Below are 27,343 nucleotides of genomic sequence, written 5' to 3'. Positions count from 1 at the left end.
CCCTATTATGTACTACAGTGTATCTTTTGCTAAGAAAATATTGGTTAAAGTTGTCAGAAATTGCCTCAGATCGCACCACAGAGCATTTAGAATCCGAATTTTTTCGGGGCCCTCAGGCCCCGAACCCCACGCCTTTAGCTGAGAATATATAGTGGAGCTGCTTAGGTCCATTTTTGGCCCACATCGTGCACTTTGTGGTAAAAGCATGAAATTTGGCAGGTGGGGTCCCAATGGGCTAGAATTCATTTTAAGATCGGGACCCATCCTGGATCTTGCCCATTTTGGGGGCGGAGCTTCATTTTTTTTAAAAGGGGGTGCAAACAATACAAACTCATGAAAACTGTATTTAACATCCAATTTCCTTGTTTTTCTATGGTTTGAAATAAACTTAAACATAAAATATAACATTCTAGCTTTCGAACACCAGTTAATTTCCATCCATTTTGTAGGCGTGGCCTAAATGTACAAAAGAAGTGGTATTGTACGAAAGTGTCTAAGCGTTAAATTGGTATAGCGCCCTCTCGTGATTATGAATCTAGAAAATTCCATCGTGATTCCAATTTTAGTCACATTTGTCCTGAAATCATTCCGATAAACCTCGCAATTATTCCTTCAATCAAACGTAAAATCCCAGGTTAACCCAAATTTTCCTAATCATCTGTATGCCGTCCATCAGCGGCTGTGCGTAGAAGCTAACAGTGAGTAGATTTATAGATGATTTTAAGGGATATTTTGTGGGGGGTTTTGTAATGGATAAATAACGTGGGTTTCATCACATGTTGTTTTATGGGTACATGTACGTACATTTTATTGATCTTTTTACTAAGGATTATGCCCTTATATTTAATCATTATTGCTGGTTAATTGAGTGTAATTTGGGGCTTATAATAGCTTATCTAATCCCTCAGTTTGTTAGATAATTTAGTTGATACTGGGGGAAATTATTACATGAATCTTAGTCCATTTTCATGTGTTTTTCATGTCACCTCATAAATTCAGGTTCCAATATTTATTATTGTATTAATTTGGTTTTCTTGTAGAACCACGGCCTACCACACGGCTTACACAACCTCCATTGCAGTTCACGGCTCCCATTCCACGGATTAAAGTCTTCATCAGTAAATTAACCTAATCAGCTCAGCTACTATCTTCATCATTGTAATTTGAGAACAATCAGTAATTAAAGGAGAGCAAATCAACCAATCATAGACTCGTCACCAGTCTCCTGTCCTGCACTTTCTTTCATGGTCCTTCGAGCCGGATCCTCTACACCAGCGACCTGCGGATTTTACCACAATGTCTGAACACCATGCCGATGATGTTCTGGCCGAGGAGAACCGAGATGAGTCTGTTGCCTCAAAGCACTCCGGCAGCCAACGCACTAATAGCTCATCAAGTTCCCGTAACTCACACCTATCCGGTCTTAGTGATAAGGATGCAGCTAAGATGCGAACACTCAGAAGAAGAATTCGTCTTAACGAGCTGGAGTGCCAACTCCAGGAAGATCAGACCGCTGATGAGCAACTTCGTAAACTTGACGAGCAGGCCCGCTCTGCCCGACTTAAAGCTGAAGAAGTGGAGCGACAGGCATTGCGAGAGCGTGAGGCCCTCACCTCCAAATTATCCCGTCAACGCAGAGTGCGGATTGCTCGTCAAGAACTCTGCGAGGCTGAAGCCATCAGTGCCATGTTGAATAATGAATCATCATCATCACCATCACATCCTTTAATGGGTACAGACGATCAGTCACCCCCACAGAGTGCATCCTCAACTCCACAACCAGACATGCAGCAAACATCCACAAGTGTTTCATCCAGTGTTGGAGCAAAGGCTTTAACCCTCAAGGCCAAGGCCAAGGCCAAGGCTTTGACCCTCAAGGCCAAGGCCAAGGCCAAGGCTTCGACCCTCAAGCCTCGAGGCCAAGGCCAAGGCTTAACCCTTAAGGCCAAGGCCAAGGCCAAGGCCCTGTTTTATGAAATGACCACTGATATAGAACTAATTATAGTCACATGAGTGACACATCATCACGCAAGGGCGGATCCAGAACACAATTTGGGGGGGGGAGAAATTTTGGTCCCCCCCCCCCACAAAAAAGTGGGTCAAAAAATTACGGCTTGGGCTTCGGGGCCCGCTTAAGGGCCCCGAAAAAAAATTTGATTCGAGATGCTCTGTGGTGCGATTTGAGGCAATTTCTCACCATTTTAACCGATGTTTTTTGAGGAAAAGATGGTGGTGTACTCATTGCCTGCCTTTATTACGACGTCACATAAAAAAAATGGTTTCTTTTTTTTTTTTGGGGGGGGGGGCATGGCCCCTTTTGGCCCCACCTGGATCCGCCCTTATCATCACGAATCGCTCTTTACGAAGAACAACATTTCTTTAATTGCAATCAACATGCTCGCATAGGCCTACACCGTTTTATGACTGCACTGTATCTATTAAAGTATAAGTTCAGGTCTTCAATATGGTTCAACTAAACAAAATAATGATTTACTTCTATATTGACACACAATTCTCCCAAGTGTACCAAAAGGGGGATCCAAGAAACTGATTTAGGAATTTTTTATTTGCTGGCCCAACATGGTCAGAAATATCAGCATTATCTCAAACAGATACATGCAAATCTTTAGCACTTATCAGGGAGACTTATACAACCAATCAGATCCATTCCATAGTTATATGCAATTAAAGTGACCATCTCATTAGCCCCACAAGTGTACGGAATATTTTTGCAGCAAATCTACTACAATGGTAACAAAATGTGATGCTACAAAAGTGGAAGTGTGCCCAACACACAAATCTATAGGGTGCTTCCCTCCTCAATGGAAATACGATTAAAATGGTAACAGCAAAATTTAGAACAGATTTATCTGGAAAATGCAAAAATCTATAAGGCCCTGAACCCTCAAGGCCAAGGCCAAGGCCAAGGCTTTTGCCCTCAAGCCTCGAGGCCAAGGCCAAGGCCCTAAAATCCAGCCTTAAGGCAGCCTTAAGGCCAAGGCCCAGCATCAAGGCACTACATCACTGGTTTCATCCTCTGTTTGTCATGGTAATCCAAGTGCTCCACTTGTGACATCTCACCCAGACATTCAGCAAGCACCCCCATGTGTTTCCTCCTCTGTCTGTCATCCGACTCCATCTGGTGCCCCATCCTCGACCTCACCACCGGACATTCAGCAAACACTACCCTGTGTTTCGACCTCTGTTTGTCATGGTGCCCCAGTGAGTGCGACCTTACCCGCATCAGTGGTAACCAGTGATGTCACTCCAAGACAAGGCATTCCTACTCCAGGGACTTGTCCTCCGCACTTGCCATACCCAATGGCTTCTGTACCCTCCTTAACGGTGTCATCAGCACCAACCGTTATGGATCTCCTTGTTGCATCATCACATGGCATCCCCAAACCTACCCTGCCAAAGTTTTCTGATGGGAAGGAGAAAGAATTCGCCCTCCTCAAGCTGGCTTTGGTGAACCTCATTGATGTGCATCCCCATCTTTCCGAACAGTATAAGTTCCAAATACTGATCGACAGACTTGGTGGTCGAGCATTAAAGCTTGCCAAGTCATTCCTGTACGCCAGTCAACCGTACACCCAGGCCCTCCAAGCCCTCACTGGCAAGTATGGACAACCCAGACAACTTGTGCAGAGTGAAATTGGAGCCATCATGTCCACTCCTTCAATCAAGTATGGAGATACAGATGCATTTGATGACTTTTCTCTTGATGTTCTGTCACTCGTTGGAATGCTTCAAGCTTTGGAGGGCGCAGAGGGAGTTGAACTTCGATGTGGATCACATGTCGATCATCTGCTGGGAAAACTGGCCCCCTCTCACCAAAACAGTTTCATGGAGCATTGCCTGAAGAAGGGCATACTGGAACCAAATAGCAGCAAGACATACACCTTGCCCCAGTTTGCATAGTGGCTTCGCACAAAGTCACAGTCCCAGAGCTTCGCAAGTAGAGCTGTATCAAGTCACATCTCAGCAGGCTCTAAACCAACCCACCAACAAAGCCAGCACCGAGCCCCAAAGAAGGAAGTCAACGGGATATGGCGCTACGCCACTCCGCTCCTTAGGCAAGGGGACGAGACGAAATTCCATGCCCCGAAAGAGGCAGTGCTACCGACTCTGAAGGGGACCGAGAAGAGACTCGACAAATACCCACAGCTTGCTCAGAAACACAACGAGCTAATCGCCAGGTTGGTCGATGCGGGTCACGTGAGGATCTTGCCAAAGGATGAAGCAGACAAGTCCAAAGAATCCTGGTTCATCCCACACCATACCGTATACCACAACGGAAAGTATCGACTAGTATTCAACTGCTCCTTCCGGTACAACAACCAGATCCTTAATGAGCACCTTCTGCCAGGGCCAACACTTGGTGCATCACTCATAGGTGTACTACTCCGCTTCAGACAACACGCAGTAGCAATCTCAGGAGACATCAAGGCGATGTTTCATCAAGTACGCCTCCTACCAGAAGACCGATGCCTCTTCCGATTCCTGTGGCGCAACCTACAAGTCGACAAAGAGCCAGACATCTACGAATGGCAGGTGCTTCCCTTTGGCTCGACTTGTAGTCCCTGCTGTGCTACCTATGCTCTGAGAAAGCACGCCTTTGACCATGAGAAGGACTATCCAGAAGTTGCAAAGGCAGTCGACAAGTCCTTCTACGTTGACAACTGCTTGCAGAGTCTACCGGTCGAGACAGATGCCAAAGCCCTTGTCCAGAAGATGCGAAACCTGCTTTCTGACGGTGGGTTTGAAATACGACAGTGGGCCAGCAACGTTCCTGCTGTAGTAGAAGATCTCCCACCAGATGCCCGTTCTGATGGCTGTGAGCTGTGGTTAACCTTCGGGGAGACCAATTCCACTGAAGGCACACTTGGAATGTTGTGGGAGTGCAGTTCAGATGCCCTGCTGTACCGCCACAGACCCATCAGCTATGACTGCCTCAACATGAGGAATATGTATAAGATCCTCGCGAGCCAGTACGACCCTATAGGGTACCTAACCCCATTTACAGCCCGAGCGAGAGTCATTGTCCGAGACCTGTGATAGACGAAGCGCAACTGGGATGATCCACTTGAGCCGGGTGATATCAGAGACCAGTGGCAAGCCTGGGAGAGTGAACTTCCCCACCTGACTGGAGTGAAGCTTAACAGATGCTACACACCACCAAATGTCAAGACAGAGGCTGCCCATCGCCAACTTCACATTTTCTGTGATGCATCGGAGAGAGTTTACGGAGCTGTGGCTTACATCCGAACAGAAGATGAAGATCACAACGCCCATGTTAGCTTCATCATGGCCAGGTCCCGTGTTGCCCCCAAACGGCAACTCTCTCAATGCCTCGTCTAGAGCTCTCCGCAGCCTTAGCCGGTGCCCAATTAGCGGATCTTGTCCAGAAAGAGTTGACTCTCCCTCTTGATGAAGTCATCCTGTGGAGTGACTCGACTACTGTGCTCACCTGGCTGCAATCAGAATCCTGCCGGTATAAAGTGTTCTTTGGCACCCGTGTCGCAGAAATACAGACCCTGACCGATGTTGACAAGTGGCGGTATGTCGACACCAAGAACAACCCCGCAGATGACCTTACGAGAGGCAAAACCCTGGTTGACCTCAGCCAAGCCAACAGATGGAGAGATGGTCCTTCCTTCCTCCGGTTGTCCCCCGACACATGGCCAGCTCACCCGTCTACACAGACAGAAGACCCATCTGAGTTCAAGAAGTCAACCTTCTGTGGTGCTGTGGTCGTCATTCAGCCCAACTTACCTGATCCATCCGAACATGACACCTGGAGTGACCTTGTTGCAGCTACCATGCAGCATCTTCATGGGGCGGCCGAGGATGCTGATCCTACCAAGTTGGTTGAACAACGGGTAGAAGCCGAGATGTTTCTTTATCAGCGTGCTCAACAAGATTCCTTCCCAGAGGAGATTGCTTGCATCCAAGCAGGCAAAGAGCTCCCCCGTGGTAGCAGACTCCTGCAGCTTGCTCCAGAGTATGACGAATCTTGCGGCCTCATCCGAGTGGGAGGACGTCTTCGTCGTACCCAAGATCTACCCAAAGACACCAAGCATCCCATCGTGATGAATCCAGCTCATCCCATAACAAGGCTTATCATCCGTGACTACGATGAGAAGTTGCTCCACTACGGACCTGAGCGCATCCTGGCAGAGATCCGACGTAAGTTTTGGATACTACGCGGAAGAGAAGCAATCCGAAAGCATCAACGCCAGTGCTTCGAATGCCAGAAGTGGAGAGCTAGCCCTCAAGTTCCGAAGATGGGAGATTTGCCTCCAGCACGCCTCCGCCTCTTCAAGCCTCCCTTCTACTCAACAGGGGTAGACTGTTTCGGTCCAATGACGTGCAAGATTGGGAGAAGGAGCGAGAAGCGTTGGGGGATCATATTTAAATGTATGACCACCAGGGCCATTCACCTTGACCTACTAGACAGCCTCGATACTGACGCGTTCTTGATGGCCTTTAGACGGTTCATCTCCAGAAGAGGGAAACCATTCGAGATCCTGTGCGACTGTGGCACTAATTTCAAAGGAGGTGATAATGAGCTGCGGGACGCCTTTGCTGCCATGGATCCCATCTTACAGCAGGAGCTTGCCAAGCACCAGGTCAAGTTTGTGTTTAATCCTCCGAAGGCTCCACACTTTGGAGGAACCTGGGAACGGGAGATCAAGTCCGTGAAAGATGGCCTGAGAGTTGCCCTGAATGAGCAGTCCGTCCCTGAGTCAGTACTTCGCACAGTGCTCATTGAAGTCGAGGGAATCTTAAATTCCAAGCCTCTGGGGTATGTCTCATCTAATGTTGCAGATCCCGATCCAGTCACTCCAAACCTTCTGCTGATGGGGCGGCATGATGCGACTCTCCCTCAGGTTGTCTATCCTGCAAGGGATCTACTTGGCAGACGACGCTGGAAGCACAGCCAGGTCCTCGCTGATCACTTTTGGTCCGGGTTCGTCAAATCCTACTTGCCGACTCTCCAGGAGCGCCAGAAGTGGCATACAGACCGTCCAAACCTGACCACCAATGATGTCGTTATGATTGTCGACCCAGCACTCAGCAGAGCTCAGTGGCCCATCGGAAGAGTTGCAGAGACCTTTCCGGGTTCCGACGGTCGTGTCCGCACTGCCAGCGTGAGCGTTCGAGGTAAAACCTACACTCGCCCAGTGGCACGACTGATCAGGCTTCCAGAGGTCAGTGACGACAACCTACCCGATGGTGAACCCGACAACACCTAAACTGTTACCTTGTATCATTACTCTTGTGATTCTTAGGGACACTTTCAGATTTAGTAAATTTTATGCTCAAATTTAGGGGCGGCTGTACGAAAGTGTCTAAGCGTTAAATTGGTATAGCGCCCTCTCGTGATTATGAATCTAGAAAATTCCATCGTGATTCCAATTTTAGTCACATTTGTCCTGAAATCATTTGTCCTGAAATCAAGGAGAGCAAATCAACCAATCATAGACTCGTCACCAGTCTCCTGTCCTGCACTTTCTTTCAGGTATATATTAGCAGTTTGGTTCTAATATAGAAAACGTTAATCGGTTTGGTAGTAAAATCCTGAAAATTGGCAGGTCTAGTTAAAATGGGCTGAAAATAATTTTAAGAGGTGAACACATCTTGGATCTTGCACAATTTTCGGGGGGCGGAGCTTGATTTTTCAAAAAGGGGAGTGCAAAAAATAAAAACTCAGAAAAACTGTATTTAACATCCATTTTCCTTTGTTCTTCATGCTTGAAATAAACTTAGACATGAGAAATAACACGTTAAAATTGTGCAGCAGCAGGATTCCAGTCGAACCAGTGAGTTTGGTGGTTTGAGACATCATCTTACATTGAAAGACATCATCTTACATTGCCGACGCGCATGGCTATGGCGACGCGCGCGCATACCAGAAACCAGAGCCTTTTTTGGCCTAATAATCATTTTCTTCATTTTGTATGAATAAAAAGGAGTAAATGCTTCAGATTTCAAATATGCGCTTGTCATTTACAAGGCTGGGTTGGGGCAACCTTGAAATTATAAAGCAAAATAATTCTGCGCAAAAACTACTGCATTTATTAAAGTTCATAAAGTACAAATGATACCATATGTTTGTATGAATAAAGCATGGCATTTGCTTTTTCTACCACTTTCGAAGCATTTACTCGCATCAGTATGAATGAAAATTAAGCAAACACTTTTACTAAAAACCATTTGCTCTTGAGTAAATGGCCTGCAAAATGTAAAGCTTTACATGTTTATAAGTTTGCAGAAAATAAAACTTTCGTAACCGAAACGGAAAGTGGCACCGGGGAGGGTCACGTGCTGGAGGACAGATACAAAAAAAGCGCATCAAACGCGACGAACGCAATGCCGTTTACGTGCACAATGCGCTGTGCATCGGCGCCCATGGTCTACATGTGGATTGGGTTTTCAGTCCCTACCTGATTCCGTGGGTTTTCCCCAGACTATTCTTCTGGGGTTTTCCTCCCACCTCTAAAACTGTAATTTCTTCTCATTGTCTTCTCTCTACGTTTTTGTTTTCGGGGTTTGCGAGCTACAGTGCCTGGGGCATGCACTTTTGAGGATCCTTGGTTTCATTACCAGAAAAAAATTATTTATCGTTTACTTCGTTTCGTATGAATATAAAGGAGTAAATGCTTCAGATTTCAAATATGCACTTGTCATTTACAAGGCTGGGTTGGGGCAACCTTGAAATTATAAAGTAAAATACTTCTGCGCAAAAATTACTGCATTTATTAAAGTTCATAAAGTACAAATGATACCATGTTCGTATGAATAAAACATGGCATTTGCTTTTGCTACCATTTTGAAGCATTTACTCGCATCTGTATGAATGAAAATTAAGCAAACACTTTTACTAAAAACCGTTTGCTAAATTCTGAAAATAATTACATTTACCTTCAAGCTTTTGCTACACTATAAGCGTTTACTTCGTTTCTTATGAATAAAAAGGAGTAAATGCTACAAATTTTTAAATATTTACTTGTCATATTTCAAGGTTGGGTTGGGGCTACCTTGAAAATATAAAAGCACATAATTATGCCCAAAAATTACTGCATTTATTAATGTTAATCGCGAAAAAGTACAAATAATACCATACGGTAGTTCGTATGAATAAAAACTGGCATTTGCATTACTCCCATCTGTACGTTTCGTATGAATATAAAGGAGTAAATGCTTCAGATTTCAAATATGCACTTGTCATTCACAAGGCTGGGTTGGGGCAACCTTGAAATTATAAAGCAAATAATTCTGCGCAAAACTACAGCATTTATTATATGTTAATCGCGAAAAATTAATATTAACAAAGTTCATAAAGTACAAATGATACCATGTTCGTATGAATAAAACATGGCATTTGCTTTTACTGGTACTTCCAATTTTGAAGCATTTACTCGCATCTGTATGAATGAAAATTAAGCAAACACGTTCGTGTAGGTTTTATATGAATTAATCCCTAAACCCTATGATCTCAGAATAAATACAAGATTTCTATTGTTTTAGCCACTGTGACCTTGACCCTTGACCTTTCGACCCCCAATGCGATAGGCCTATGACCAAGAACGATCCACAAACCAAATTTGAAGTTCACATGTAAAGTATTTCTCAAGTTATCGCGCTGACAAAGTTTCTTTTGTTTTAGCCACTGTGACCTTGATCCTTGACCTTTTGGCCCCAAATGCAAAAGGCTTCTTAGGATTGCCAAGGACAATCCACAAACCAATTTGAAGTTCATATGTAAAGTATTTCTCAAGTTATCGCGCTGACAAAATGTATATTGTTTCAGCCACTGTGACATTGACCCTTGACCTTTCGGTCCCAAATGCAATAGGCTTCTTAGGATTACCAAGAACAATACACGAACCAAATTTGAAGTTCATATGTTTAAGTATTTCTCAAGTTATCCCGATGACAAGATTTGTCTGGACACACACACACACCCAGGTTTACGTTACATACCTTGTGTGGACATTCCTTTGTTTTCGTGTAGTTAAGAAAACTCGGTACAAAAAATACCTTTACTTAAACTGTGAAAACTCTTTCAACCCAATTTTTTTTCTATGATTCCCTATAGTATTTCTCTTCATTCTGCTACGGATAAACCTAACCTAAAAATGCCTTTAAACCTGTTTTCCAGAAAGGGCAAAACGTTATGTGGACACGGCTTAGTCCACATAACGTTAACACAACCTGCATTATGTGGACCTCTTTTGTTCACAAGTCCACATAGGGAATGTAAGACAAACTCACACACCCACCCACCCACGGAAGGACAAGGCGGAAACAGTATGCCCCTTCGGCTTCGCCGCGGGGCATAAAAACGCCTGAAAGGGCACCCCCTAGCACGTCCAAGAAAGTTAGACTATTTTTAATTTAAAAACCATTCATCCAAATTTTACCAAACTTACCCTTAGATATTATATAGAAAAACGTAATGACTTCGTGAGGTTTTAGGATCATGACGTCAGCAAACTGGACATTGCTAACGTATTATTTAAGAAGTTACATAATTTCTCGAAAAAACCCAATATTAGACCAAAAAAGAAAGGCTCCGGTTTCTGCTATGGAGCTTGCCCCAAAAGTGGTGCGGCGACGCGGTTTTTTTTTTTTTTTACCTGTTTTTTTTTTTTTTTTTTGGCTTCAAATGTCGGCTGATGACTGCAAATGGTGCCCGACTAAACTTAGTGCAAATATATGGGAGTCCAGAGAGGCCACATAAAGCTTGTTCTCGGTCATAACCCCATCTAAAAACACGTTAAAATTGTGCAGCAGCAGGATTCCAGTCAAACCAGTGAGTTTGGCGGTTTTGAGACATCATCTTGTATTGAAAAAAAAACTTTTTCATTTTGCCGACGCGCATGGCTGCGGCGACGCGCGCGCATACCAGAAACCGGAGACTTTTTTTTTTGGCCTTATTCCCTCCTTTTCAGTCAGTAACACATTACTCCCCCAAGTCCCAACATCCATCTAATATAAATCCAACAGTACACACTGCAAGGAATGGACGCAGGCGCGGTTCTACGGGGGAGGGGGGGGGGGGGGAGCTAGGGGGGCTGTAGCCCCCCCCCCCCATTTTTTTTTGTCTAGCCCCCCAAAATAAATTCCGTAAAAAAGAAAATTGCATTAGCATAAAGAAGGATTGTGATGTACATGCGAACGGTCTCCGCCTAAAGAAGAAATAGCTGTGACAAGGGTACATTAGTTAATATAGCGTGAATGATTTTAGGATTTTATTGGCGCTCCCCATTGAAAATATGGCATGAATCCCCCCCCCCCCCCCTCCCCACCTATTGATTTTCGGAGGCCTGAGTGTCTGGAAAAATAACCGGTCAACATATCAGCACGCCTCCCTGAAAAAGTTCTGGATCCACCGTGCTAGCCCCCCCCAAAAAAAATATTGGTTCTAGAACCGCACCAGAATGGACGTATATTCTGTGCACATTTTTATGTTTATATGCCTATATATATATATATATTAAACATATGAGAAGAGCACTTTCAAGAAATCCTTCATTGGGCTGCCCCTAATTCCCCTCCCTCTCCTTGTGATCCCCATAGTGTTTATAATACATGCACAATTAGGAAATGCCGCCATTGTAAGTATACAGGGCGAGTGAACAAAAAAGGAAACCCAAATGGCGGGACCATTTTCTTAATAACGTTTTGCATGTAGTACTTTCAAAATCTAGGATATGAAAGCCGATTCATAAGCTTTCTTTTAGTACAAGAATCATTCAAATCACTCATATGTACTTTTCAAGTTACGGAATTTTAAACACAACCACTGTTTTAAAGTTCTGTCCACGTATCACAAAAAATGGTGTGTGTTCTTTCAGCAAAACGAAAACAATTCCAGCGCATCCCCCTATATGTGAATTGTTTTCGTTTTGCTGACAGAACTTTTAAGACGGTGTTTGTGTTTAAAATTCTGTAACTTGCAAAGTGCATAAGTGATTTGAATGACTCTTATACTAAAACAAAGCTTATAAATTGGGCTTTCCTATCTTGATTTTGAAAGTGCTACATGCAGAACTTCATTAAAAAAATTTGTTCTGCCATTTGGGTTTCCTTTTTTTGACTCACCCTGTGTAAGTTACCGGTTACTTGTAGACAATCATAACAATTTAGATATGATTTTTTTTTATAGCCGCCTACTTTAAAATGTAGCTCCACCCCTAAAGGGCAACAATTAGTCTTGCAACCGTTTAAACTTATCTTTACAGTGTATGGTAAACATTGTTAACCGATAGAAAAATTGTGTTTTTACCAGCAAAAATGATGATTTCCCTCGTTTGAATCAAGCTGCTCTAATGTACCGCCTCTTTACATATTTAGGCCACGCCCGCAAAAGGGTGAAAATAACACGTTAGAATGTTAGAATTTACAAAGTGAATGTAAAATACAGTTTTCTGAGTTTTCTTTTTTTGCACTCCCCTTTTTGAAAAATCAAGCTCCGCCCCCCAAATGGGCAAGATCCAAGATGCGTTCACCTCAAAAAATTATGTTCGCCCATTTCAATTGGACATATGCCAATTTTCAGAATTTTACCACCAAACTGAATGACGTTTTCCATATTAGAACCAAACTGCTAATATATACCGCCTCTTTTACCATTTAGACCACGCCCACAAAATGGGTGGAAAATTAACAGGTGTTAGAATGCTAGAATGTCTTATTGCATGTTTAAGTTTATTTCAAAGCGTAAAAAAACAAGGAAATGCGATGTTAAATACAGTTTTCATGAGTTTGTATTGTTTGCACCCCCTTTTTTGAAAAATCAAGCTCCGCCCCCAAAATGGGCAAGATCCAGGATGGGTCGCGATCTTAAAATGATTTTTAGCCCATTTTGACCACACATGCCAAATTTCATGCTTTTACCACAAAGTGCACGATTTTTCGCTTAGCAGCTCCACTAATAATAGCTTATTCAATGACTTCAATCTCGAAAATGATGTTTGAATCATTATCTTTTGCTTAGAAAATATTGGTTAAAGAGGTCAGACATTGCCTCAGATCACACCACATGAGCATCTAGAATCCAAATTGTAAGGGCTTTGCACTTTGCGCTTGCATTATTTCTGATCAAGGTATGCCCCCCCCCCCCACTTTTGAGAAGCGATTGACGCCCCTGCTTGTGTGTATAGTTTTGGCATGCATAAAATATTAAAAAGTCACAAGTTTACATGTACCATTTATTCACAGCTATATTATTTATCATATTTTTTTGCAGGTGGTATGGATTATAGTCTACTCAGCCTTGTACTTTGACTGACACACCCAAGAACCCCCCCCCCCCCGGATTGACATGCCCCAGGATACTGTGTGAGGAAGCCTCAGTGATTCTGTAATCATTGCACTGCCTTACAAGTGTACATTACATCTACATATTATTTCCCTATCCTCAGCAGAGCAAATGTGCATTTTTTTAAACTGCTCTGAATTGTCCAAAGATACAATAGTACAGTAGTAGTAATAAAATTATTTTCTGTGCTGAAAGTGAGCAATTTGGTGGATGACCGACCATCTTGTAACTGAAGCACCTTACATGTTCCTTTTGAGGGGTCAGTGTTTGTCCGTTTGTTGAATTTTGGCATTGCAATGAGGACATTTCTAATAAAGTCCCCATTTTTTGCAGTGAACTAGTTTCTCTAGTGATTAAATTATTTTCTGTGCTGAACGTGAGCAGCTTAATCTTTTGTGGGTTTAGTTTAGCTTTATTTCAAATAAAGTCCTCATTTTTTTGTAGTGCACTAGTTTCTCTGCTGAAGGATAGTTCGAAAGGCATGCTGGGTAAATACCGGTTCATACTTCATGTGAATGTTGGTGTAAAGCTCATTCGTTAAGGTAACCGAGAACGTCACTATGAAACTTCGATTTTGACGTCATGAAATTCGCTTCACTTTTGCTTTTGCATGCAATTTGAACCAGCCTTGAGGTTTGCAGAAGGGGTAACTTATTTCCATGCTTACAGACTCCATATGAAAGTACCCCCTCTACAGTGACAAAGAGAGAAAGTTAGGCAGGCTGTTAAATTCCTAATGCCAAGATACTACAGGTTGGTCCATGATCTGTGCACATTCAGAATCAATTTAGTTGTGCGTCCCTCTTGCTATATGAGCACAAATTGGCACTTGCATACAGTGTGCCCTGAGCTCTTGTTCGTGGTCACAAAGGACCATCTACTGATCCTGCGAGGAGTCCATTGGCCTTGGCACTGTTTTTAAGTATTACAGTTGACTCTAGTTACTACAAACTCAGCCAGACCTAGCCAGAATGTTTTGTTATATCCGAATTTTGTATTAAGAGGAGCGTCAGTCCCATTCATTGTGCACATAAATGCATAGTGGGGACTGAGGCTTATTGTTCACTAAAACTAGAATTTGTATTAACAGAGTAACGAGAGTTGACTGTACATTATTTAAACTAGCACATATAGTAGAACTGCAGGATCGCAGGTAGAGCAATTTACACATATTGACTGCTTCGAGCGGTGTAGTAAAACTAGCCACAGATTCTGCTTGATTTTAAGAGATTAACTGATCAATTTAACATAAATCCAATTAAACAAACTTGTATTTCAATATGAAATTAGTTGAGTGTTTACTTGCTCTTTTCCAAACTTTCCCTTCATGAAATGTTTGAACCCAAATCTGAAGCGATAGCTCGTGAGAACAATGCCTGCAACACACACACACACACACACACACACACACACACCCACCCAGACTTACATTACATACCTAGTGTGGACATTGCTTTGTTTTCGTGTAGTTAAGAAAACTCGGTACAAAAAATAACTTTACTTAAACTGTGAAAACTCTTTTAACCAAATTTTTTTTCTATGATTCCCTATAGTGTTTCTCTTCATTCTGCTACAGATAAACCTAACCCAAAAATGCCTCTAAACCTGTTTTCCAGAAAGGGCAAAACCTTATGTGGACACGGCTTAGTCCACATAAGGTTAACACAACCTGCATTATGTGGACCTCTTTTGTTCACAAGTCCACATAGGGTATGTAACACAAACTCATAGGCAAATACCACGAGCTACGCTGGTTACTATGTGTGTAGTACTTTTTCAGCTGTTGTATAGTCATTTGGCTGTGCACAGCAAGATAGTAAAAATAGCGACTGCCATGTGACTCGCTCTCGGCCAATTAAGATACAGAATCTGTGGGTTCGGTGCTGTAATACATCTTATGAACCCCCTCTATTTGTTTCTAGATGAAACTTCCAACTCGGCGTGATACACGCAGTATGAAAAAAGTTACCGTTTTGAACATAGTATACCGAGGCGAAGCCGAGGGAAAATAGAATGCTCCATGGATCACAGGGGGACGCTGGTTTTATTACACCACAAGATAAAGCAGTCAATATTTGTTTTATAACACCTTTCCCACAGATTCTGCTTGATTTTAAACGATAACTGATTAATTTATTCTGAATACAGTTACAATTAACTTTGATTTGCATACAAAATTAGTTGAAAATTAACTTACACTTTTCCAAACTACCCCTTCACGAAATGTTTGAACCCATCTCCCTAGCGCTAGCACTTGGAAAAAATACGCGCAACGCACACACCGTAGCCTAGCATTTGCACGCAATGCGTATAGTACTTTGGTTGCTATGTGTATAGTACTTTGGTTGCTACGGGTATAGTACTTTTGGCCGTGCACAACAAGTTAGCAAAAATAGCGAATGCCATGTGACTCGCTCTCGGCCAATCAAGATACGGCATCTGTGGGTGAGGTGTTATAATGGGAATATGTTTACTGCCAGTTTTTGAGACGTTGCGGCCGAGGCTTTGGTCACTTTGCATAACTGCTAAAGCTGTTTTTTAATTTCTCCATTTCATAGTATTGATATGTTAACTCCAACTCTGAATACTGTGCATTTGAAATCCTGTCTCATTTGACAGACAAACCATAATTTTTGGAACCTCTTTGATGTTAAAACTCAAGAGCTTATTTGCCCTCCCACAGAAGGTTTTAAAAATATTTGGTTGGGAAACCATGCTTTGCTCTGATTTTGCTCAGTGTCGAGGGAGATTGAAAATTGAAATCATTTTCCTTGTCACACAAGCAAAACAAAACCTCCATGGTCTACTTCACTCTACTTACCTGTAGAGCAACACTACTTATGCATATTCCCCCTACCGGCAGGTATTTTCGCTAAGAGTTATATACAATAGCGCCCTCTGGCGCCCTACCCATAACACCCCGCGGCATGCGTGCCTCGTGAGCGTCCTCTTTTCTCTTAGCGGCAGGTCGGGTAGGACGTGCGTGAAATAGCTCGCTGTTTGCCTCGTCATTTACTACCTTTTTTTGCGTTTAAGAGAAGTATTTAATAATAGAGTTAATAAAACAACAGTTTGTAGAGTTTTCATCATCTTCTTGGTTGTATTTATTTGATTATTTTGCAGCGTTTGGGGAGGACCGATCTGTCACTAACCGTTAGGGATAGCTTTCCCACGGGACGGACCGAGTTCTCGGGGGACTCTGCCGTTAACGCTACGTCGTTACCGCGGCAGCAGTCTCTCGTCCGGCACCCTCAGCCACAGTCGGCTGGGGGAGTTGGCAGTTCCGCCGATCAGTTAAGGGGACCTCGGTCACCTTCTCCGGTCAACTCAGGCAGAACACCCAAACTAAAGGCACACTCCGGCAAGGTTCCTCCAAAACATATCTCCTGTGCCGGAGCAAAGCCTAAGAAGGGCCGTCAGGGCAAGCGTGGCTCGGCAACGAGCGCCGCTGTGGCACCTGGCCCTCCCCCGATCACGGGGCAGCCCGAGGGGACTAGCCGTCACACTTCGGTGGGCGCTAGTCACCCGTGTCCTCCCGACACAGTGCCGAACACCACTGGTTGTCGGGATGGGGGCTATTGCACGGGCTACCGGTCCGTTCAGCGCTCACTCAGCCCACGGGGCCTGAGGCGCTGTCGGCCGGGTGCATTATGAGCGATACGGAGCCGGTCGCCCGGGGGGATCCCGGGGCCGACGGCCCCCGTGCTAGCTCGCTCAGAGGGACTACTCTCATCATCGGATTTTTTCCGTTGTTCGGGGGTCCCGGTGTCCCAGGTGTTTTCCGATTTTTCCTCGGACACACCTCGGGTCGTTCTTCTAAGAAGAAGGATAAGAAGAAGAAGGCTGCACGTCGATCGCGCCGTTCTTCTTCGGGGTGTGACGACTCCTCTGACCGGTCCCGCCGGGGCAAACGCTCCCGGGGGGAGGACGCGGTTTCTAGAGCAGATTTTCTGCAGGCTTTTCAGTCGATTTCCGATACGCTATCGGCTATGTCGGCAGGCCGCCGGGCGGGCCCTATTGGGGGCCCCCTGCAGCGGTGGACTACGGCCCACAACCATCGGTCGTTGGGCCCACAACCATCGGTCGTTGGGCCCACATCGCAGTATTCAGTCACCGGTCACGCTTGGGTGGCCCGGGAACAGAGGGACATACCGCACACAATTAGTCGTGCTGCGGCGTCCCCGCATGCGGTGAGGGCTTCACAGTCGTCGTTCGTTGGCCACGGTTGGGTGGCCCAGGCACAACCGTACGGGATATACCACATATGGTTGACCGTACACCGGAGGCCCGGCCTGCAGCGAGTGTCTCGCATGCATCGGCCGTGAGCACAACGAGGTACATGTACATGTACAAAAATGGAAAAAACACATGTCCGTACATGTACATGTTCATGTATACCACACATGGTTGCGCGCTATACCGGAAGCCCGGCCTACGGCGAACGGGACTTCTCATTCGCCAGCCGTGACAACGGGACCTACCGCACACAGTTAGCCGTGCGCCAGGATCCCCGCTTGTGTTTAGTCTTCACCATCTGCATATTATTATGTACGATGTATGTCTATTATCTCCGAGGGTGTTGCCCAGCCACCACCGCGTGGTTCTGTACAACTAGCCCCTCCAGACGGCTCTCAGTCATCGGGGTCATTTTGGCCTTCGCATTCGGCTGATTCATCCGATGATGACGAAGAATCAGACCAGTTACAATGGCTGTCAATCGCGGAAACGAAATTCCGTTTGCTGCAGAGGACATTACACGGGTACTTAAATTACCCTCCGCCGATGAGCCCCCTCCGCCCGATCACAAAATTTTCAAATCAAGCGCAGGACGGGCTCCACATCTAACAATGACAAGGTGTTCCCCACACCTCCGTTGGATCAAATGTGAAACACATCGACAACGGACAAAGTGGTGTCCATTTCTCAGGCGGGAACGGCTTATTTATTTATTTATTTATTTATTTTTTCTAATCCGGGCGAGTTTATTGCACCGGTCCCACCGCGGCATACGCTACCGTGATGAGGACTCGGTTTTCGGCCCACTCATTACAAGCCTTACTATGTTCTCGGCTTTATTATACGGTCATATACGTTTTATACACGTACATGTATTGTCAGGCGGGCACGTTAATGAAACGTCCGTCTTAGTTCAGTTGCGAGTCGTGAACTCTGTAGCACTCTACATTAATCACGGTTGGGTGACTCAAGGACAATGGGACACGCCGCGCAGTGCTTACCCGTGCGGCGGTGTTTCTTGCTGTACTGAGATCGCTACATTTTTCATGCACATTGTACATGTGTGCATTACTTGTGTATGTACACTGTCCATTGTCTCCGAGGGAGTTGTTCAACAACTGACTGTGGCCGTGGGCAACGCATCCCTCCAGATATATTTACGGTTCTCGTTTACGGGGTCTATTCGACTCTTGCAGGCATGTTGTGGACCACATTCGATAGATTGTGCCTGTGTTCAAACTGCCTGCTGCTCTTCAAGCAATAATGTGATCATTACCGTTTTCCGTTAGCGAAATTCGGTATTTTTTTGTCACATCTTCCCTCTTCAAAGCAGCTAAGCACAAGCTGCCAGCAGTAGAGGGACCCCATTATTCAAGCGGCTCTTCGTAAATAATACTCGCAGAAGCTTGAATACACTTTGCAGTACATGTAGAATAATCAAGTGGGCTCGGCGATACGCGTTCAGCCTCCCTCTTTACCCTCATGAAGTACCGTAGGTTTAATGTTTTTATCTTGACTCGACAGTCTTAGCGGACGTGTTGACTGCTATTTTCTTTATCAATTTCACAGTCTGCACTCAGTACTCTATAATTTTACACGAGTGCAGACCCTAGCAATCTTGGCCCGCCGGGGTAACATGATTGATGAACTGTTTCTCCCGTCAAAGGGCGCCCGCCAAAGATTCGAGTCCCACTTTTTAAGTTTTTAACGGACAAAGATCTTTTCTTTTGCGGTGGATATCGATGTCTACATCCATATTGGTCGATGTCGACTACATGTGGGCCAGCGCAGGTGAAGAACAAACAGTTGTTTGTTTTCTCAACTGCATACCTCTTGAAGTTTGCCCAGATGATTTTGTGTGGGCCGTGCTAGCAACATTTTCTGTACGCCATGCCACATAGGATAATGTAACAACGATTTCGGTTCGGCTTCAGTTGTTTTGATGATTTCCATAAATGGCCTACCTGACTCATGACGACCTCTACCCATCTGTCTCGTAGGAGCTCGTCAGAGAGACTTTGAGGCTGACATCAATACCATCGGGCCAGCACAGTGTTGGGCCCGTCTTGTATTTCCCTTGGAAAGATGTTGATGAGATTTAGTCGACTGTCTAACACATCAACATGGGGAATGAGCCCTGGCCTGAAGGGTACACAACTGCAACTCATTTTCAGGCCAGAGCACTGAGAATTTCACGGTTTTCAAACCAAGATTCTCGCTGCAACTTCATGGTGGCTCCATCCAGCCTTTTTCCGCTTCACTCCTGGCCTCTGCTCAGATAGTAAAGGCGATATGACTGCGCCGTGGAAACAAAAATTGGTGGCATTCACCTATTTGCTTGTATCGGCCCAGTCCTCACTGCATTCAGTGCAGGCCATGACCTGACTTGTGCAGTACCTCCTGTGGTTCGGCGTTGCCAACCTCACAAGGGTGGGCCTCTAACAGATTGCAGCCTAACTCATTAACTGTCATGGCGAACATGTTACCCTGCCAGTTAACTGCCCACCACACGCATCTAGTGGCGGATTGGTGAGGCCCTGTGTGAGCATCATTCAAGTTCCATTAACATACTTGAGATGCTGGCAGTCTCGGAGAAACTGCGATGTAACTTCTATATTCGATGTTGTAGTTTACAGTTGTAGCCTGCACACCTGTGTACACTCACTTGAGAAATACCCCATTGGGGTTTTTTCCTCCTAGCTTCTTGCTTTCGACGGTCCTCCTCCCAAGCAAGGACAACTAACCACATGTCAATCTGACTTGTTTCATGAACTAGTTACAGATTGCCAGGCTAATGCCTGAGGGTTCCTGACCCTTATACATGGCACACGAATACGATGGTGATGAAGACGGACAGGCTACTTATATACACCTTCCTGTCGTCTTTCTTTTATCCCTCGGGTACTTAATCAAATGGAGCAGAAGGATGACAAGGTCCTCTTCTTAACTCCATGTTGACCCCATTGATTGGTTTTCCAGGGTTATAACCATTCCCTTGGTGCACCAGTTGGAGGTACAAATGTTCTTCCGAGCAGAACAATATTCGGTTCCAGCACAGCTTGGGTTTCCTTCACCCAGCTCCGCAGGAATTTCTCCTGATGTACTGGATGCTGTAATGCTCTCCTGTTCACATCAGACCTTTCTCAAACAAGCTATGGCTTTTACAGCCTGCACTTGAGGGACTTCTAACATGACAGTAGATTACTTAATGTTAGTCAGTTGAACGTCCGTGTCAGTTAACTTAAGGGGATGTTTTAACACCCCTGAATTGCAGGACCTCTTCAACACCTTCTTATCCAAAGGTGTTATAGAGATCTTTAGAGTTCTGTGAACCAGTGAACAATTTCACATCTGTTTCATTGGTTTTCTACGGTTGCCTTTTTTCTTCTTCTTTTTTGTAAGCAGTTGTTACTTCTTGGTATACATGTAGTAAAGAACTGTTTTCTGTATAATTGAGACGGACCACATCTGATGGGAACCGAGTGTGCCCATCCGATTCCTACGGGAGGATTTTTGTTTTTTAACTAAGAATGTCAGAGTCCTCTTTACCTCCGGACATCTTTGTTCTAGGCATCAAATCATTGTCCACTCCAGATGGAAAATGTTGGTGCCACTCATGACTTTGGCGTCTGATCCCTAAGGAAGGTTTTTTGAGCTAAGACGGTCGGAGTCCTCTTTGCCTCCGGATGTCTTTGTTCTGGGCATCAAATGATTCTTGTCCGTTTCAGACAGCGACTTTTTGTGCTGATCATGACTTGATGTCTGCTCCCTAAGGAGGGATTTATACTAAGGACTGTCAGAGCCCTCTGGGCCTCCGGACGTCTTTGTTTTCGGGCATCAAATCATTCTTGTCCAGACGCAGAATTTTTGGTGCCAATCATGACTTTAACGTCGTACATTAGCTGCACTGGGGCGCTTTGAATCGGTCACTTGCAGTTACAAATGTATTTGTCACGACAACCCTGCCATACCAACAGGCTTCTCGCGACACGTATTTGTCATGACAACCCTGCCATACAAGCAGGCTTCTCGTGACATGTTTTTTGTCATGACGACCCTGCCATACAGGCAGGCCTTTCATGACATGTATTTATCATGGTGACCCCACCATACCTGCAGGCTTTCATGACAAGATTGCCTGAAGGTTGGCTACGGTCATCCATAAAACCACGGACGTATCAACGGCAGAATCCGTGTGATTGGTCCGCATGCACAAAATAAAAGGCAGAGCATGGGAGAACAGTGTTGAGGGCGACTGACTGAGCCCCACCATGTTCTCAAGACATTTTCAGACTGGGGACCTCCCCAGCATTGGTGTCTCCTAACTCTGATTCTTTATTGAGCTCTGTACATGTACATGTGCATATTATAGTGTCTATATGTACCATGTCATGATGTTTTGCCTTTCATGATAATTTTTATTTTGTGTGCCCCACCGAACTCTTATGTGTAGGTATCGGTGGGCTGTAATTCATTACGTGTGATTCCCAAAATCGGGGATCACATCTCTGTTGGCATGTTGAGGCTACCATTATGACTAATGTCTTTATCATGCCGACCTTTTTGGGCTGCCTTGTCCACCCACATGTGGAACGACGGGCCCATCCAGGGTTTACGCGTATTGTTACGTGCCCCTGTGAAAGCACAATAGCATCTCGCATGGCCCACCTCCTTGACGGTGCTAGTCTATGCATAAGTAGTGTTGCTCTACAGGTAAGTAGAGTGAAGTAGACTCCCCCCCCACAGAAGTGTGGTTGGGGTCTACGAACGAATACTTACCTGTAGAGCATCCCTCCCCCCTACCCCACTCTTCTCGATGCCTTGGGTACTTTGTTGTATTCCGACTTAGCGCTCGAGAAAAGAGGACGCTCACGAGGCACGCATGCCGCGGGGTGTTATGGGTAGGGCGCCAGAGGGCGCTATTGTATATAACTCTTAGCGAAAATACCTGCCGGTAGGGGGAATATGCATAAGTAGTGTTGCTCTACAGGTAAGTATTCGTTCGTAGACCCCAACCACACTTCTGTGGGGGGGGGGGGAGTTTGTTTTTTTCCATACTATTTAACACTTCTTACTGTATTTACCATTGGCAAAGCACCATATGGCATAGGAAAAAGTCATTAACCTCATTTGTAATAATGAAATTGCGTTTAAATATTGAATAAATTTGTGAAATTTCAAAAAAGAACTACTCTATTTAGACTTCTTTCAGTAATCAGTGATATACATGTGTTGACTTTGGAAGTCCATTTCTTATTGTACATGCATGCTTTCCCCCCCAAAAATTTCTGCTTCCGATTTCATGGCATTTGAAAAAGGGTAGGTAGGCAGGCAAATTTTTTTTTGTGTACCATCATGTGGAGGTGTCTGCGTGTAGTCAAGGGTAAAAGGTAGTACTTGATGGTTTTAGGAATTTTTTCCTCATTTTTCCAAAAAAAAATAAAATAAAAATTAGGGTAGGGGCTGTCAAAATAGGCTAGGTAGGGTAACCGGAAGCACAATTCTTTAGATCATACATTTGTTTTTTTAGTTTATGCATTCAGGTAGGGGAAAAGAAGTTAAAAATACAAAAATACAGTACCCTGGCATAAATTGAATGTGAGTAATGAGGGGTTGAAAGTAAGGGAAGAAGCACTTCACTAACTAGATTGTATAACGGTTACATGTGTACCAGAAATTGTAACAGCTTTCAAAGTTTAACACAGAAATTGACCGGAGTGGGGCTTGAACCTGCAACCTCCGGATTACTATTCCGGTGCTCGACTTCCGATTTTTTTTTTAACTTTGAAAAATATAATGGACCTAGTCAGCTCCCCTTGGTGGTTTATGTGAAGAAATTGTAACAATAAAACTCCACTGCACTAGATTCAAAAGTACAGTAAATTATGCAAATCAACTATCTCAAGAATATTCATCTCTGTATTTGAAATCACATTTTTTTATTCAAATTTCTCATCAGGAAGTTAAATACACTTTGATTTCAAAATAAGGCAGTTTTATTCTGTATCTACACACACTGTTAATTTAGTCAAACTGCTTCGATACACAGAACTTCATACACCACTGATAAACTACTGTGAGTAAATAAAACATGAAAATTTATAAAAAGGTATAAGTGTGGTTCGAAAAGACCTGAACAGTCACAAAAACTTGACCAGTGTGTTCAGATGTAGAAGAGTGAGAGACTAATGTGCAGTCGAAACCCTAGTCTTGGCCCAAGACTGGCTTTGTATTTTACTTGTCCCTGACAAGTGCAGTCAAGCCGCCACAGTGGTAGGGACTGCTATCAAGATGAATCAAGCCCAGTCTTGGAAACTTTGGCAGTGCTACCCAGAAAATTCGGAGCATACCTCACACATGTGCATTAGCTTGAATACAGCACACATGGGGTATGCTTGGAATATCTTGGGTCAGTACGGTGTGTCAAAGTTCCCGAGACTGGATTTGATTCATCTCGTTGATAGTGTGTTTCAGGGACTGGCTGTAATAGGAGAATAAAAAGCAAAAATCCACTCTTGGGCCGAGACTATCTAAACCGTGAAGTATGTCACATGGGGAAGTTGTTGTTATGCTCAATTTGGAACATGGCTGCTGAATTTGGTGGATTTGGTTTATTATTGTGGGCCTTGACAAACAAAACACGACTGTTTAGCGAATAGTCCTCAGGTCTATGGCCAAGTGACTTTTGAGGCCAGAGCTTCCACAACACTCACAGTTTACTCCTTTTCTACATCCCTCAGTTTCCATTCATATGAGAATACCACAAATACAGTTAGCATTTAAATTATATAAACAAAAATGAATATTTACCAACAAAATATTGTACGGCAACAGGTATTATGTACAACTGTGCGTTGCAAAAATCTATAATTATTAAATGAAATAATTGCACAGTTTAATAAACACACAAGACACACTACATTTTATTTTAGTACAATGAAACACTGTTGAATTATACAAATTAAAAGACACCTTTATATTTATAAAAAAATATGTTTTAAATATTCATTTAATATATAAATATAAAACATGCAGAAACAGTAAATGATTTGCACCTGATTCACTTTTGAAAATTGACTGAATTGCTTCAAACTCTCTCTTCAAAACTCACAAGGCTCGATGTCAGAGTATTTGTTACAAGCTGCAAAAGGAAAGATGTCTTTCAGTATTTTATGTGCCTTCCCTGTCTTTTACGTTGCGCCTCTGTTATCCCCTTTGAAGTTGCCCAAGCTTTAAAAAAAATGTTGACGAAAATCTTGAAGACAAAATTAGAATTAAAATTTAACCCTTCACCCTGCTGAAACTAACATCCAACAGGACGTAACTGCTGTTGAATTTTGTTGATGCGTGCAGTGAATGAAACACCTTTGCTTAACCATGGACCCAGTGGCATGGCCGGGGGGAAGGGGGGAGGGGGGCCAAAAAAACAACAACTGTAAAAAACAACAACTATGTAATACAAAAATTGTAAGAAATTTTACCAAAACCCGACGCTAATTACGAGTACAAAATACGACAATGTCTATTTGGTAGTCATGTAATGCTTTTCCCTCTCAAAAAAAGTCTTAAAAACTTTTGCTCAAATATTTCAGGGGAAAAGGGGCCAGTGATAGCCTAAGATCGCACCACAGAGCGTCTACAACCCAAAATTTCCCAGGGCCCTTAAAGGGGCACTAGGTCCTGAAATCCCCAAAAATGTTATATTTTGGATTGTTTACTTAGCCTATTTCAAACATCTGGTTGAAAGGAAACCAACTTAATGTCTTACCATTCCCGAGAAAAGACGAAAAAAAACCCCGCTTGTTTACATCGGACATGACGGAGTACGAATACATTTTCGTGTCGTTCTCATGTATGCTATACACGTTGTGTGTCTCGGGAACAGCGTGCGGTGACCGATCACCAATGCAGAACATTGTGGTTTCTTCAACGTCCGCAAAATGCGAACACTTTACGCGTACGAATGAAATCACAACTAGCATCCAAACAGCTCGAATTTATGGGGTCGCAAAAGTTGACCCTGAAATTCGTTCTCGCACGCATAATACAGGAATAACACAAAACCGCCCAGTTTTGAAAGGATAGTTGTGTGGATGTTTATATCCTACTTTTAAAAGTTATTTCCGATTATCACCATCTCGTTCAAAGCGCGTTTTGTAGCCCAATTGGGCTGTTCCAGGACCTAGTGTCCCTTTAAGCGGGCCCCGGACCCCACGCTGTAAAAGCCTGTTACTTGACCAAGTTGAAGACAGAGAATTCTTTATACTGTGTTGCACGAAGTAAAATCAGGCAATACAAAGAAGAAAAAAAACTTAAGGGTAAAAAATTGAATACATGTAGTTAACAAAGTCCACTAAAACACACATAACACAGACATGTCAAAAGCACGCAACAAAGGTTAAGAGAGATTCGTTGGGGTTTGTAAACGCTGGTCGGACTTGGCCCCCCATGTTCAAAATTCTTGGCTACGCCTTTGCACGACTCATTCGAGCTTGCGTACAAAATGTACGGAACGGTTTGTCTACATGCGTGATATCCCGCGTCCGCGTATAGAACAATGCATAGAACATGTAGAACAATGCGGGCGCTATGATTGCCGACAGCTGGAGCCTAACAGAAATTTGACTACTGAAAGACTGCAGTTGCGCACCGTGTCTCGCTCATGCGCACGCACGACGCACAAGTGCCGTATCACGCATCTAACCAGAAATTTTGGGAAGTCGTTTATCCTTGTGTAGAGGATCCGTGGTTTAACCTTCGTTCACAAGACTTGATCAAATTGTTATCGAAAGTTACGAAAAAATGACTAATGTAAAAAATAAAAATCAGTTTTCACCAGCCATAAATTGTTGGTCCTCAGTGAAATACTTGTGAATGGCTAGAGAAACAGTCAAAATCAAAAATCTGGTTTTGTTATAACTGTGGAAAACGTTATTCCATGCAAATAGCAAGTCAATATATTGGTACCCCGTGTGGATACATAGGCGCAATGTTGTAAGCAATAGACTGATCCATTAAAATCCCAACTCCCTAGTATGATTTACTAGGAACCATACCCATCCTGGCAAATTTCCAACACCATATGGGAAACTGCACACACATATTTCTGACTTTGTTTCTGGAGGTGTGCCAACCCAATGTAAAGACTGTCAGTTTAGGGGTACTGTACCCATCCTGACAGATTCCAACAAAACATGCCGTTGGGGTTTGAGGGGTTGAGTTCTGTAGAGTTAAGCACCTCCCATTGATGTTTTCAACCAATCACAGCTGTGATTATGTGCAGTGGGCAGAGCCAATTGAATTGGTATATTTGGGGATGCCCATGCGCACATCATGATTCACTATTTAGTTGCAAGAGATAAACAGTTCCCCACAAGCATGCAAAATCATAGCGGCGTACCAACGAAATCAAAGAAATTTATTGTTTTAAAGTAAATGCAAAATTTTGAATCTTTTTTTTTAACTGCACATGGTTCAAGATGTATTGTGTGCTCCAACTTTTGTGTGAACAAAACTTTCAATCTTCTTTCTGAATGGATGAAAAATTCAAAAATGCAGATTCGGTTACCACGACCCGCCCCGGACTTGTGTGCAACCATCTGCATTGTTTATCTATCAAAACTAAATTGTCAAATCTCATGTGCGCACTTGCAGTTGAATTTGCAAAAAGGCTTATTCTGTTGCCAAAGAAATGGTTCGCAGAATGGCAATGTCAATTTCTCCAATAGAAAAGCCGCAGGGATCAACAGACATGGCAGTTTGTTGCCGAAAAAT

General features: G+C 43.8%; 2 protein-coding genes across 2 annotated transcripts; both read left to right on the top strand.

The window, feature by feature from the left end:
• Window positions 1-366: 366 nt before the first annotated feature.
• LOC119743606 lies at window positions 367-3,260 on the top strand. Its single transcript, XM_038220022.1, has 3 exons — window positions 367-698; window positions 1,041-1,818; window positions 3,060-3,260. Exons 2-3 carry the CDS (start codon window positions 1,297-1,299, stop codon window positions 3,258-3,260), a joined length of 723 nt encoding a protein of 240 aa, XP_038075950.1. The 5' UTR covers window positions 367-698; window positions 1,041-1,296.
• A 2,088-nt stretch (window positions 3,261-5,348) lies between these two features.
• Window positions 5,349-7,259, top strand: LOC119743597. The gene has a single exon (XM_038220012.1). The coding sequence runs from the start codon at window positions 5,349-5,351 to the stop codon at window positions 7,257-7,259; it is 1,911 nt and encodes a 636-aa protein (XP_038075940.1).
• Window positions 7,260-27,343: the final 20,084 nt, after the last annotated feature.

Source organism: Patiria miniata, unplaced genomic scaffold, assembly GCF_015706575.1.
Source record: "Patiria miniata isolate m_02_andy unplaced genomic scaffold, ASM1570657v1 HiC_scaffold_12, whole genome shotgun sequence".
Classification (NCBI taxonomy): Eukaryota; Metazoa; Echinodermata; class Asteroidea; order Valvatida; family Asterinidae; genus Patiria; species Patiria miniata.
This window is presented reverse-complemented; position numbering and strand designations above follow the sequence as displayed.